The sequence below is a fragment of the Megachile rotundata genome, chromosome 2 (genome assembly GCF_050947335.1).
Source record: "Megachile rotundata isolate GNS110a chromosome 2, iyMegRotu1, whole genome shotgun sequence".
NCBI classification, from domain to species: Eukaryota; Metazoa; Arthropoda; class Insecta; order Hymenoptera; family Megachilidae; genus Megachile; species Megachile rotundata.
In genome coordinates, this window is record NC_134984.1 from 8,309,863 (window position 1) to 8,326,395 (window position 16,533).

Here is a 16,533-nt window from a genome sequence, read left to right on the forward strand (position 1 = left end):
CTTGATTATCGCGACACACACTGGTGCGCGCTGTGCGAAAAGGTTGTCATAGTTAACTGGTTAAAGTTGTGGACAAAAATGCTAATTAAAAGAAAACCCCCCTCATTTCTAATAAAATGTGTAAAAGAAAACAATATTGGAAAAAATTGTCTTGTATTATTAAAATTTTGTACAAAAATGCAAATTAAAAGAACTCCCCTTCCCCTTCCAATTTCTAATAAAATGTGCAAAACACAATATTTGCAAGTTAAAAATTCAATATCAAAAATTTCTATATAAATTGATTTAATTTAATTTATAGCTTGATATGCGAACGCTCATACTTTTAACTATACTTTTATTTATTCTTAAAGCATTTGAATGAGTAAGTAAAATGGATTGATGCTTTTAGCATTGTAATAATGTGTGTTTTTCCTTAAATGGTGGAACTTCTCAGTCGTGTTTCTTACCAAAATTTCTTGAACTTTGATAACATCTTTTTCGCCCGGTACGTAGAAGTAATAGTAATTAAGACAGTTCGCTAATGGCTATCCAAGCCAAAGTGTGTTGAACATTAGGATCGCGTTGCCCTTTTGACCTCTGGGAGATCTTTAAACTCCAACATTTCAAATTTTCTTGAAGTCACAAACAAATGTACTATGCATATTAACACTCTGATTACGCTTAATATTACCCAAATTATTTACTGTAATATGAAAGAAAATTGTAGTACACATTTCTTGAGAATAGTTGTCCGTAATTTTTTCAGTTAATTTTAAATTAACAAATATTAAATATTTTCAACGGTTTCAGTTAACTTATAAGGATATGCATGAAAGAATAGATAGAGTATAGATAAATCGGTAAATAAAATAAATTCTATAAATGAAATAGGCTTGTACGAAATAAAAACCGCAAAATATCTACAAACACCTAAGACACTCCTAAATTAATTTATATCAAATTAAATACAAAAATTAAATTATATGAATCAAATTAATATTAAATTGAAATAACAGTGAAATTATATAAATTAATTAAGAATAAGAATAAGATTTAAATTATATAAGTAAATTAATATCAGTTTAAGAATAAGATTAAATCATATGATTTAAATTAATATTAAATTAAGTATAAGAATTAAATTGCACGAATTACTATAAAAGTTAAACTGAGAATAAAATTTAACAATTAATTCAATTGCAAGTGAGAAATCAATTCACTACTCTTCCGAATGAAACGTTTTAAAACACAGAAATCTGGACAAAAACAAAAATTCGTTGAAAAGATTTAAACAATACATTGACACTAAAAAAAGAAAAAAGGTACCATTTCTGTTGCACATCAAAGCGAATTCGATGAAGCCGCAAATCATAGTTATTTTTAAAGAAAGTGACTAATTTTCCTTAAATTCGATAGCACTTCTTACAAGAAGCTTAAGGAGGATATTTTTATTCGAGTTCAGAAATTGGCAGCTGAGCACAGCGAAATTCGATGAAAGAATCTGTTAAATGGACGTACGAGTATTACCCAATCTTTATCGCTAATGACAGTTAAAAGAACAAAAATAAATCTGTATTATGAGATTATTATATTAACCCACATATTAAAAGCTCGTTAAAAGCTGAAAACCGATATGGAATGTAATAGGATTTGAATATAGTCTTTTCTTCTTATATAGCCTGCAGTGAATGTTCGTCTCCGATGAAATAAAAATCCTTTAAAGATTAATTTACGATCTGTAAAACATTAATCAACTTTGAACGAAGATGTGAATTATACAGGATTGGCATAAATGATTCATTCGTTTCGAAAAGGCTATATTTTCAAAAGTATTAGACGCACACATATGAAAGATATATGAAAGAAACTACAAACTCACTAAGTTCATACATTCTTTACAAATGTTCAATATGTGCATCTTTGATGACACGGCACGCGTCCAGACGATATGCGAGCTCATTCCATACATTTTGTAGCATAGTCCTGTCAGTTGTCTGCACTGCAGCTTTGATACGTTGTTTCCCTAGAACCCAGCTTTGTCCCCCTGGCCTCCCAGATCCCCTGATTTAACGCCAAGCGACTTCTTCCTGTGGGGGTACGTTAAAGACCTTGTTTACGTACCCCATTACTGCAATCCTTAGTCGAGCTCAAAGAACGTATCAATGCTGCAGCGTAAACAATTCCCTTACACTATGACTTATTTGTCAGGTGCATCAGTCAGAACTGCCCAATTAAGCTATGATATTAAAGTAGACATAAAAATTGAAATGTTATTTCAATATGTTCAATTGTTGACTACGCAAATTATAATTGAACTTAAACTCCAAATTGAAGCGTATTCAAAATATGAGTAAAATTGATCATGGTACGAGTGCGTCACGAGTCAGTCTCGTCAAAATAATGCAAGGGGTTAATAAAATGTATGAAATGTGTTTGATTATTTTCTGAAGGCGTGCTGTCACTAAAGGGGCATATGTTGAATATTTACAGAATGTGTAAAAACTTGGTGAATTTGTGGTTCTTTTCATATATCCTCTATGTGTGCATGTATAATACTTTTAAAAATATAGCCTTTTCAAAGCGAATGAATCATTTATGCTAACCCTGAAACTGTGTTAATTATGAATGTCTCATAACTTCAAAATACAGCTTTCTTTTATAAGTAGAGTGCAGAGGTTGATAATATTTATAATAATCTTCTAAAATCTAAAAATTTCTAAATCTGCAAAATAAAGTAACTGCATTTAATATCCAACAATGAATTTTAAATATTTATTCAAAGTTTGAATTACTAATTTTTTAAATCCACCAATTTCTAATGTTCAAAATCCCCTAAATAGGAGATTATTCAATTTCTGTATTTCCAAATCCTACATATATGAAATTTAAAAATCTCAGTAATTACTCATTTTTTCAAATCTTCAACTTTCTAATGAGTATTCTAAATGTCTAAATTTCTAAATTTTTGGACATTTGAGTTTCTAGACTTCTGAATTTCCGGACTCCTAAATTTCTAGATTTATACATTTCAAAATTTTTAGATTTCTAAATTTTAAATCTCCGAATTTTTAAATTTTTAAATTTATAAATTTCCAGGTTTTGAAATTTTTAAATTTCTACATTCCCCAGTTTATAATCTTACAAAATCCTAAATTACTCATTTTGCCAAGTCGCCAAACTAATGCTCAATATTCTCAAATTCTTTAATTATTAAATTACTTGTTTTTAATATTCCAAATCTTCCGATTAATAAATATTCCAAACTATCAAATCTCCATATCTCAAAATATCTAAATTTTGTAATCAATAACTAACTGTTCTCAAAGATACTCCTATACTTCTAAATATTTTAATTTTCAAATTTCAAACTTTCAATTTCCCAAATATCCAAATCTCAGAAATGTCTTTTTATTTCAAATTACAATTAATTATAATATATCGACAGTACATTGATTATAGTAGTGCTTTAAGGGGGTATTCCAGTATGACTCGATGATATGATTTCTTGAGGGGCTAACATTATAGAAGATCTCAGCCGTCTGACTGTACATAACTTCACTTCGAAAAAATTATTTTGTATATACCTAAACAAAGACAAATAAACGAGAAAAGTTTCAGACTAACCGCTAAAAATAGTCGCGTCATACTGGAATACCCCCTTAAACAGAACTTACCACTTAATTGTACGAATACCTAATCAAATCATTACTCATCTAAAAACATTTGTTTCGTACAATTATTCTAATATTAAAACCTTTCTTTTACCACAGGTTGATGGCCATGGAACTAGATGTTCAAACCTAGAACACACAGATTTAGATGAAAAAGACATCAATGCGATACTCGAGTGGCACAACGCTTATCGTAACACGGTGGCAAATGGCGAAGAACAAAGAGGAAATCCGGGTCCTCAACGACCAGCAAAATATATGATGGAGTTGGTACGATTCAGGATTTCTTTTACAATCGAACTTATCGAACCCGCACAATGTCGATTTTTATGAAACGTGCTTGGAAAATAGTTCTATCAAAATACGTATTCTTTCACCGGTGTTGGTTCATGTTGAAGGAGAAAATAACTCTCAAAATTGGGGTTGAAAAATATTTTTCATCGAGTTTCTTAGAAATCATAAACGGCAAACAAACTCAAACTGTAGATTGCTTTCTTTTAAACGAAGATATATTGTTGCGTTTGTGATGACGTCTTACTATGTTTCAGTAATAATAATTTTGTTATAGATAACTGAAAATATAGTATACATGATTTATATTACAGCACGTGCTATAGTTTTTAATGAATATTCAATAAACTCGTTTCTTCTTTTAGTATTAACACTAATACTATTATCCCTGTATTTTGTACACTTAAAATATCTGAACAACTTCACTATTATGTGAGAATTAATTATGAATTGTGTTTTATTTCATTAAAAAAATATGGTTCAGAATGATTTCGAGGAAAATTATAATCGTGATAGATTTGCAAGTGAAGCTGGTAGGTAATAATAACAAAATAGAAATACAGTCCCTGGCCACTGAATTAGACCACGTACAAAAATTTCACTTTTATGGCTGTAACATTATATCATATATGGAAAATTGTCTTAGGTCATGTAAATTATTACTAAATACGTTGATAACGATATATAGCAATTTGTTACTATCGTGATAATAAATTATGTGGGTGATGCGCGATTAAGGGCTGTGCGAGCGTTTACATTAGGCTCGAGTATCGATAGCGCGTGAGATGAAATTTGAATGCCCTAGAAAATGTCTGTCTACTCAAAAGACTAGTTTGCGACTCTCTAACCACATTATCTGAGTTGAAAAGAATTACAGATATTTGGAAAAGTAATGAGGATATAAAGCATATGATCTGTATACAGTAGCGTTCATAAGTATCTGGACACTTGGTTTCGTTACAAAAAAACACAGTTGAACTTTATACGAATGGTATTTGAGGTTATCATATCATTTGTAATAATTATTTGTTAGAAAATCCCAGTGACTCACCCTAACAAAGCAGGGACGACGGGCACATGGCCGTCCTACGACGACCATCGCGGGGTAGAGGCCTGACGTCCGGGCCATAAAACAACCCTAGGGCCTCAAGTTTCGCGGGGACTAGGAAACCTCGCGGAACGGGAAGAGGGCATTCGTTTAGAGACCTTTGGAAAAGGCGTTCGTCCACAGACCTTGGAAAGGCATCCTTCTCTTGAGGACGCTATTTCGCCCACGGATTCGGCATATATTTAAAATATATAGTATTTTGAAACCGAACTCAGTTAGCGTTTCAAGCATTTTTCTACCTCGTCTTACATATTATTATCTTTTTTGAGGTGTCATAACGTAATAGAATTAATTTTTAAGTATAAATTATACAATGAGAGTGTGAAAGTAAAATTCATTTCCAGAAGTACAAAGTCCAAATTTGTGAATCTAATGAAACTCTTTCGATTCTAAAAAAAATTTTAATTTCTACTGTGTTTCATTTCTATGGTGCAGAACGTATTCAGAGGGTTCTTCGACATGTTTCAAGTGTTTGTAAACTGTTGGGAGATGCTTAGGTTCCCTCAATGGAGATAAGAATGGAGGTAACGCTACGCACTCGACAGTTTCGGTTTAGTTCGTCTGTAGCTTCTTTTCCATCGAGATATGAGTTCCAAACGAGAATTATCAATTGAAAAACGTTCCAGTATTCTGACCTTCGCAGAGAAAAAAAAAATCGATTTTAGTTACTGTTGCAGATACTTGAATAATTTTCATGCAACGCTAATGCATATTTCGCTTGTGTCCGGTACTTTTGAACGGTAGTGTATACGGAGCATGCCGCAAACTGTGACCAAAGCAAAGGAAATACAAGATATTAGCATGCATTAATAATGTTATTTACAGTAACAGCGTATCTTGTTAGTAGCTAATAAATTGCAATGTCATTGCAATTTGAACAGGCCTTGTGATTTTACGAAAAACGTGTAAAATGCTGAAAACTTATAGTAGTCCTATTCGATTGTCAGAGGCTGCGAAAAAAGACATGCTTATCCATACCGTAAACACTTCCAGTATTATATTTTGGCAAATAAGAATAATAATGACAATAATAACTGCATCAGGCAGTGATTATTACTCACTCTGGAGACGTTTGGCGACTGTCATTGTTTTTGACCTAATTGTTCTATCGCCGAAAATATGTGTCAGCCTGTGTAAGTCTAACTCTTCTAAACACTTGGGTCAGCTCTTCCTGCACCAACTAGTGGGTTGACCAGTACTTTTTTGAATAATACGTCACTCCAATAGAATCCTTCTTTCCAAAGAATGTTGTGGCGTCGATTTAGCGGCCGCCACGTCCCTGTCTAATTTATTATATTTAGTCTAGTCTTAAGATTTTCGGTGTGAATGAGATGCGATAGCAAGTTGTTTGCCTGAGTCCGAGTGAATGCTGCGGAGCGTTTGCGAGAGGATGTTTGGATCATCGGGTCGAGTGTCGCGTTGGGTGTCCGAGTTCGAGGAATGCCTGTGAAATACGCGTGTATCGTTGAATGATTGGTTTAGAGTGAGAGCGATTCGGTTTGGACGAGGAAAGAATGATTCCGAGTGAGAATGCATCAGGGTGTGTGGGGGTGAGTGTCGTAAGCATGAAAGTTAGTTAGTTCATCGCTGCTTGTCAAGGAGTAAGGTCGTGGACCTGCCACAGAATAAACGGAAAGTCAAAGGCGGAAAATAGTTATTATTTTTCCCTGCGAGACCTCATCCCATAATGTTATTATTTTTCTTATGTTTATGAAAATAAGACCCAGTATTTTTATAGAAATAATTGAGAATTTTAAATAAAAGAATAATCTTAAAGCCAGAATCTGAATATTAAGGCAATTCGGATCGAAACGATTGAAAGTAATTTTCAAAAAGAATAACTGAATGACTGATTACAGTAATTGACAATGACAATAATTCATTAATTTTAAAAGTGAGGCAGGTCCATTTACGTATAATAAAACCTTTATTTTTTGTAGCAAGTACTTTAGACACTGTTACGTAATAAATATATATTATCGAAGAGCACAGAATACAAATAATTTGTCTCTTAGCAATCTTTATAGATTTATTGAAATGCAAGTCATTAAATATTTCGTAGTTGGAGAGAACTGACTTGTTGCACTTCCAAAGTGAACGAATCAATTATGGATAACATATTGCTTTACCACTGGAACTTCTGAGTTCGATCTTTTATACAGAACTTTTAAACAATAACGAATTATAACAATTTTTGTTACTCATTACTTATTTATTATTCGTTATTTGAATTATTACAAATAATGAATTTTGAAAGTATTGGAAATGATTGCCATCGTTTTTCATATAATATATTTATTAGCAACGTAACGGGACTTCCCCTCATAATTGCAGACCTCTAACAAGTTTTTAAAACATATTTTTAATATGTTCAATAATAAATGGACCGGAATATATGGACCTATAAAACGACCTGCAAGAACCCTCTACATATGTATTTGTTGTCCATTGATATTTTTTATGAAATCATGTTAATGACATTGTTTCTACAGATTATTTAAAATATAAGTTTCCAAAAAAAATCCAATAACCTTTTTTCACGCTAAAACTGTAATTTTCAAAAATTGTATACTAAAAAAAAATAAAAACATGTATGTTTTGTAGTGAAATTTATACTTTAAAACTGATAAAACTTCACTTAATTTTCGTGCAATTTTTTATGAGCAAATTAAGAATTCAATTATTAGTAATTATCTTAATAAACGCTAATAAAACTTTTCCCTTCAATAACATTTTATTTAATATATACATATATAATGAATAATTATATAACTAAGTACACCCATACAATATTTTTTAGCTCATTAAATAATAACATTAATTAATTTTCACTTTATTCAAGTAACACTTTGGTGGTTTGGATAGCTAGTGGAAGGGCTAGGGAAAATGAAGGAGAGGGAGAGGGGCGTTTTCAACCGGGACCTGCTAGTGGACTCGTCAGTAAGGCATCCTAACAGGCCCTTGCCTTAGACGCGGGGATGTCTGTAAGGGATGCACAGGAACTATTTGTTGAGATTTACGTCGCGCTTTATATTATTCGCGCCATTTACCATATATTCTATTGTTTTTTTTTGTACGAAATATATGTATGTAATATTCGAGTTGGCAGCAGTGGGAGACAAAAGAATAAACGGGGAGAGTCTTCATTGGCGCGTGGTGCGATGCACACGTGCATTTTGTAATCCGTTAAGATTAAAAGTATATTACAAGTGAAAGATATATTATTAATGTAGGATCGGAAATTATCGAGGTTGACGGATTACTAGTTTTTTTTGGAAATAATAATAACAGAATAATAATTTTAATAATTTAACAAGAGTATAATAATCAACGAAATATAAAAATCAAATACGGACACTGATACAACTTTTCGGACGACTTCCTACTTCCCACGTTACAACGAGATTAATCCCGACGCTGCGCCTTTTTCCGCGTTCTCCCCTGGTTCCCGCGTAAAAGGAAACAAATGCAGTCCAATTCTTCGTTCCCTCGCTAATTTTCGCGCCAACATGTAATACCGCCGAATTATCTTGGCGCCAATCGTCCACGTTTCCCTCGCCCGTTCGTGCCCGATCGTATTCGATGAACATCGAATAAACCGATCCCGCATTAATTAAAAACCCAACACTATTTGTATGAGTAGGAAGGCTTGTTGAGTACTGGCGAGAAAGTCAAGTCTCGTTCTTATGCGTCGTCTAGTGGCGATGAGCGTAGGAATGAAACTGCTACAACACTTTCCATATTTATGCAAATATCTATTTTAAAGTATCATTATAAAATTACAAATAGTTATAAGTACTATTATTATTAGCAATTTTTTGTTTATGTTGCATTTATTATGACGTTAAAATTGTCTATTATCATTACTTATTATTATAACATTAAGATAATAGTTATTTATTACGTATATCGATATCCTATAACATTGCATAATTATGCGCATTTATTTTATACATTCAGTCTATAGCTGGTAACAACTTTTAATAGTTTTGAATTTAGTTGCATCTAATTCTATTAATTCACATAATGAACAATAAAGATAATTTTAACATCATAATAAATGCACAATTGATAAATTATTAATAACAGCAGTTATAGCATAGATCTCTGCAACTTTAATGATAATTTAACATAATCAAATATTTCAATGAAAGAAAATAGGTGATTGATATTTGAATGGTAGACCTTTCGTGTACAAGACATAGTGTTCGTTTTCTTTCTCGAACAAGGGTGATCCTTCGATCTAACTACGTTTTTCATCAACATACACCTGCAAAAACCAAGAAAACTCGCAACCAATGCTGCACTTATGTAATTAACAGTATCTTTCAAACAATTAGTGGCTTGCTCCTAAAGTGGGGTATGTTCCGTTAGATATTCTTTATAAGATAGCTACGTTACATAAATGAGTAAGCGTAATGCACGTTAGTTTTATGCACGCAATTTTCGTTAGTTTTAAAAGTTTGGTCTTTATAAAAGATTCAACTCACTTAGAAACTGAGATGAAAAGAGCGTATGTTTCCATACCCAGTGGAACATTAACACGGAGTACCAGGAGTGTAATCGATAGAGCTCAAAAATGCATTCTTGTTAGTGAAAGTCAAATAAACATGACATGAAGTCCTATCAATTTATAACGACTGTATACTGATAAATATTAGGGAGACTGGAAAATAATGTCGCTTCTACGGCAATGATTGTCATTTATCAGCGCATTGTGTATTTTAACATCGAGTCAATTTTTCCTCGCTATTTTATGTGAAATGGCCAAGTACTAGAAGGGTTGCATATCTGGCATTGTATATTGTCTGAGTTGTACAAGGGTAGTAACACAACAGTTGTTATCAAACACATTTGTGATGTTTTTCTGCGTGCATTAGACGTTCGTAAATGTCAAAGGTAGTTGCCCATTTATTCCGATCACTAGAATGTTTATAAAGCGACACAAAAAATTAAAAAATTTTTATAATAGCTAAAGTACCATCTTCAGTTATTTTTGTTAAAAACCAATTAATTTTTATCGATCCAACATTGAAAACTTGCACTTACAATTACACTGCGTTTGATCTCATTTTAATCAGAAAAATGTCACAAATCGATTAGTAAAGATTTGATATTAAATAAAATTCAAAATAAAAAGATTTTGTACTTGCACAGATATATTCGAGAGTTCTTCTACTCATGGTCAATCGACAATATTCTCGCTTACATCGTGTAGATCATGTTCACTTACATCAAGGCTTTACTGTAGGTAGAATCTCATTAAAAAAACTTAATGTTTACATTTCTCGAAAATAATGTAAATATAAAAACTTGGTATAGGTCATTCCGCTGCACATCTCTTTTATTCTGTTTTGAAATCCTTCAAATTGAAAGTTGCCCAACACAATTTGATATAAAATTTAAAACATTCTGTTCCGTGCACTCACTTTTGGGAAAGTATACCGAACAAAAAGAAAGTTTAATAAAAGTAAAGTATAGTTTTGCTTTTCAACTAACATAGTAAAATGTTAACTGTTTGTAGTCATGTGAAACAGTGATATTTTTATTTACAGGTTTGGGATGATGAACTCGCTTATATCGCCAGACGATGGGCGTTACAGTGCAACCTCTTTGAGAAAGATCAATGCCGAGACGTTGGCAAGTAACATTCTTCGATATATCCCATTTTTCAATACCCTTTACTTACCCCGTCATTTTTCAATATCTACAATACACGAACATGAAACTGTTACACCACGTGTGCTGTAAAAACACCCAATATTTACACATATTCCTTTTTTCTACCAATATTTATACAGGGTGATGCGTCGTACGCAATGTAAGCAGGAAGATAGGAATTTTACATGGCAAAATAAATCGAAAATAGGAGATACACTCTTTTAATCGAAAATGCTAAAATATGCTTACTGCAAAGCAAAAATTTTTAACAAGAAGTAATGATTAATAAATAGGTAATAATTAATAATCAGTGATAAAAATTTGAATAAATCAATGATAGATAAATAAATAAATAAATATACATTACACATCAATAAGTATAACTAATTAATACCGATACTGAAAGGTGTATTATGTGAATACTTTGAAGGGAATGATATTTGATGGATAGAAAAGAAATGCATTATTCTGTGCATAACCTCAAATTTTTTTAAGTTTCTGACATAGCTTTTTGAGGTTGTTTCCAGAACATTATAGACAAAAACAAATTGTGGTATTATGTCACATATATTTTAAACTATTGTTTTTTATTAATATAGCTTTGAATTTTTAGAAGATAATATTTATAATGTTTGAATATTCGACAACCAATTAATTTAGTTGCTTTTTGGATCATAATTTGAAACAAAGAATAGGCAAAAGAAAATTCTTAACTTCTTTGAGTAACGCTATTATCTATATTGTAATGTATAAATAAAATAAGAAAAGAAAGTAAGAAAAAATAAAAAATGATTTCAAAAAAACTTGCCATTTCTCACGAAACTGTAGTTTGTCCATTTATAAACGCTTGTTCGTTTTTGGTTGGTACATTTTGAAATGTTCAAGTTTTCATGTTTCGATGTTTCTGTACCTAAATAAATCATATAACTATTTGGAGAAGCAAATTTTAAAACTCCTACAAACAAATTTCGAAACTAAAAATCGTTGTATCTTGTCTATATTTGTTGGATACTATCAGATTTTTTAAAGAAGTAGAAAAAAACAATGCTCCAAAATGAAATTCAGCCATAAAAAGATTTTGGTTTACATTTTCGTCTTACTTCCTGCATATTATGGAATAATCTACACAAAAGTCCTCTCATTGTCAGTTTGCTACTATAAACCGCAACGATATCAGTGGACACGGGAAAAGAAAGCCATTTGGTTTATTGCCTGTTTTTGCCAGGGACTCAGTTGCCACTGATGAATTGATGATAATTGTTGGTTTCTTCAGTGCTTGGCTGGATTTCAGGAGATGCTTTTATTGCTTTTATTGTTAGTAAGCAATGTTATCTATGGGTTGCTGTGTACAGTGTATAGAAGCAGGACTCTTTTTATAAGGTTGAAGACTGAGAATTGCAACTCTAAATAGAAATCGGGAAGGTAACAAATTTACAGTATTTTAAGGTACTCCCAAGACAACTCACTTATTTGAAATAATTTATTACGTTTTTATACATTACGTTATTATAAGTGTTTGGAAGGTTTGTATTAATATAATGAACAAAATGATCACTTCGTTAAACATATAATCATTTATTCAAAAAATTTATTTATACTTTCTTTGCTGTTTTTCCACTTGAAATTCTATGATTAAGAAATACTTTCTCATCAATTAGACGTCACTATAAGAATTTCAAAATTAATAAGGAAATAACATAACAGCTTCAAGTCATAACTATTATACAGGGATAATAACTATTAGTGCCTTAAATACATTCGAATCTATAAGATCCAAAGAAAAATTAGTATAACCAAAATTGTACGCTACGAAGTTGTCTATTATTATATTCTGATAATTTTTATCCAAGTGGAGACTGTTATACAACCTTTTCAAATTTTAGAATTTTTTCTTGTAAGGTAATAAAAAAATTATGCAAATATATTATAATATTATAACATTTGTAGTGACTCAAAACTATTAGGTTGGGGAATAAATTCGTAGCGTTTTGACATTTTCTTTTTTTTACAGCGACATTTTGCAATTTGCAAGGGGTTATAATATTCATTCGATAGAGCTCTTTCTGCTCTACAAAACTGTGTTAATCGTTTTTTTCAGTAGTTTCATTCGTTATTATTATCGAGGCTCAGAAATGGAATATCCAGGATGTAAAAATTAGCACTTTCGACACCTGCTCTTCTTCGCCGTCCATCGCGGCCAAAAAGCTGCTGAAGCAGCCCGGGATATTTGCAATGTATACGGAGAAGGTGTCATAGGTGAGTCGACAGCACGGAAATGGTTTGCAAAATTTAAAAATGGCGATTTTAACGTCGAAAACCCGCCCCGCAGCGGAAGACCTTCTAAGTTCGACGAAAAGCGTCTCCGAGCACTTGTGAAGCAGGATGGTCCTCAAACTAGTCGTGCATTGGTCGAAAAAATGAACTGTGACCACAAAACTATTCTCAATCATCTCCATTCAATGGGATTTGTCGAAAAATTGGGAGCCTGGGTGCCTCACGAAGTGATCGCTACGAACTTCTTGCCCAACCTTAGGTTGAATTTTGCAAACCATTTCCGTGCTGTCGACTCACATATGACATCTTCTCTGTATACAGTGCAAATATGCCGGCCTGTTTCAGCAACTTTTCACAACTTTTTGGCCGCGATGGAAAGCGAAGAAGGGCAGGTGTCGAAAATGCTGCTTTTTACCTTCTTGATATTCCATTTCTGAGCCTCAATAGTAATGACGAATGAATCTACTGAAAAAAATGATTCACACAGTTTTGTAGAGCAGAAAGAGCTCTATCGAATGAATATTATAACCTCTTGCAAATTGCAAAATGTCGCTATAAAAAAAAGAAAATGTCAAAACGCTACGAACTTATTCCCCAACCTAATACATAAAAGTTGTGATGCAACTTGCAATGCTACCCCTCGTTTCCCGAATACAATGTATTAAACAGAAGTTTAATTGAAACTAAAATATTTCATCTCGGACACCAACTGGATTTCTGTTTAATTTGAACAAAAACAAAACCTCTACAATACTCAATTAACAGTAATTAAATTGCGAATATTATTCAAATACCAGTCATGTGCTGTCATGCATACATTTGCAAATACATTTCAAAATTCCTAAAGCTTATCGATTACACATAATAATAATTTATCGAATGTATCATTTCATAACATCGGACCAAGAATATTATTCGTATGCACGTCACGTAACTTGTGCATTTAAGCGCGTTTCTAAATTATTTCAAATTACACAGACCACACTTTGTAATTCACATCTTGCAAACTATCAACGCGACTTTCATAAACAAGTTAACTGAATGAAACAAATTGAAAAGATTGAAGAGCATGCTTGAAGAGCATGTGGGTCACACAGTTGGCTCCCTTTTTCCAATTCAATAACCAAGATAGTCTTTATTAAAACAGGCCACAAAAATGGACTGGAAAGTGGTCACACGTAAACCACACCTGACGATTGTTTAATAATACCGTTTAATAATAGAAACGATTCAGCCAACCGTAGTTACTAAACTAAATATTTTTTATATTAATCTGTGACGGATATTTCATCTTAGAACTTAATTGGGCTCAGCACGTATAAGACAAAATTTTTGCTACTATGCCCTGTTTGCTTAAAAGTTAAATTGTCCAATGCTTCTTTGTATTTAATTGTTCTTTGTTTGGAAATTAGAAGATTATCTATCTGGATCATGTATATTCTTCTCAAATTATTAGCGCACTTTTACAAATATCAGTTGGACTGAAAATATTTTTAAAAAATATTTTAAATATCAATATTGCATTTTATAATATTTTGTCGCAAAACAATGTCACTCTCTGCACTGAAAATATTTCTTCACATATCGGTTTTTCTTCACATATTTTGAATTAAAAATACTTTCTCAAGTAGGAAAAAATTACTCAGAACATTGTTCTGGATATTTCAATGTTTCACGGTTAATGTAATCAAAAGTGGAATCGGTAATCAGAATATTTATGTAACCCATATTTATCTACCAGAAAGCAATAAAATGGAAGGATCAAACGCCCTTTTAAATGTTTAACAATTCTCTTCACCCCGTTTAACATATTTCAGTTTCACATTTTACTACCCGTTTTGTTTTATCCTTTTCATTACAAGGAAAGCAATATGGCAATTAAACAGACACGCGATAATAAATATAATTACAGTTTTGTAATGATACAAACGCAAATATCGATGAAATTACGCTTGTTACGATTAATTTTCTTTTATACCAGAATTTTCATGCGTTCTATAATCTATAAAATATTTTTACGTTCTCGTTTAACAGAAATACGTAGACAATTTTGCAAGGCTAGAAACGAGTTGAAACAAGTTTGTAATGAACGAGCATCTACGTTGTCTGAAAATAAAACACTTTACAACCCACCGCAACAAACAACTCTCATAACGTAACTCAACAACTTTAATCATTTACCCGAAGTTAATTTGGAGTATGAGGTAAGTACTTGTGAGCTTTTCTCAACTATGGTGAAAAACACACTACCCAACATATCTTCTTCGTTACGTGTTCATTTTGAGTATCACAGATTGCAAGCTACGAAAGTACACGATATGCAGAGTTTTTCACGCGCTTTCCGCAATTTTATCGATAAATATTATTAACAAATATCGTGAACACTAAATTACACTTTGGTAATTATAAATTAGTACCAAATCTCATTTTCTTCAATAATGAGTTAGGACTACCATTCTCAAAATGGCGTCATATTGTCTTTATTTGATAGTGGAACAATTCACGATATATAGGGTGGCTCACCATATTCTGTCATCTAGATTTGCGTCATTATTATTACTCATAGCAAACAATGTTTCAGATGAAGTTGAATGGTTTTGAGGGGTGCATATGCTGGTGGCATATTTTTTTTTTTATAGGTGGACATGTAAAGGACATATGTAGGTCATTAATGTTTTCTTAAATGGAATCATATACGTTTTATTGCATCAGCTGATACTCCTTCATATTCTTGACAAAAAAGTATTAATCTATTTATGTGAAAAAATCATTAGGTGTAGGTAGATAGTACATCATTAGATGTAGGTTTAGATGTAGAATGAGTCGGAAGAAAATGATATTGCTGAATTAATTTAACAGGTATTATATGAAAAGTCAAAAAATTAATTGCGAAGAAATAATTCAACCTAGAGAATAATTTTAAGTTAAATTTTGAAAGGTGTCTTTTAACATCTCTTGTTAGATATAGTATTAAATTAACACAAATTTGTGTTAATTTTATTGTGTAATGTTAACACAATATAATGTTATAATCAAGAATGTTCACAAACGTTTTGCTCACGCTGTAAATGTTGAGTAATATCATTTTAAATATAATTATCACTGCTTTAATAAACAAAAATTAATTGTTTTGAAATATCATGACTGTTTAAATTATTAAGTACATCCAGAGAAATTTTAAAGAAATTTTGTGATAACGCGAGTTCGTGATCGAACAATAAGGAGCATAGTGCTGTTTTGCAACTAAATGTGAACTATGCACAGAATTGTTGCGAATTTCGGCTTTGTTACTGGAACATAATTGTGTTATTGTCGAACATGTAATAAGTGGCTTGAACTGCATACATTTTCCGTAGGACAACGTTCTGCTCCTTTCATTAAATTTCAATGCACGAAAGCAAATAAGCTTCATAGTCCCATGGATTTGCATATACGGTTATTCAAACTCAAGGTTCCTCGTTAATATTAACGAGAATTTTATATACAATTGATTGTAAATGTTTTTATAAACATGAATCTAATGAATATGAGGTAGAGAAGGTGATT

The 16,533-nt window shown here is 31.8% G+C and overlaps 1 protein-coding gene across 1 annotated transcript in view; it reads left to right on the plus strand.

Moving 5' to 3' along the window:
• LOC100877441 (venom allergen 3) overlaps positions 1 to 16,533 on the plus strand; it is a 97,808-nt gene that overhangs the window by 21,809 nt on the left and 59,466 nt on the right. Inside the window, exons 2-3 of the mRNA XM_076539888.1 lie at positions 3,753 to 3,923; positions 10,608 to 10,692. Coding sequence (XP_076396003.1) covers positions 3,753 to 3,923; positions 10,608 to 10,692 — 256 coding nt within the window. The remainder of the gene's footprint in view (positions 1 to 3,752; positions 3,924 to 10,607; positions 10,693 to 16,533) is intronic.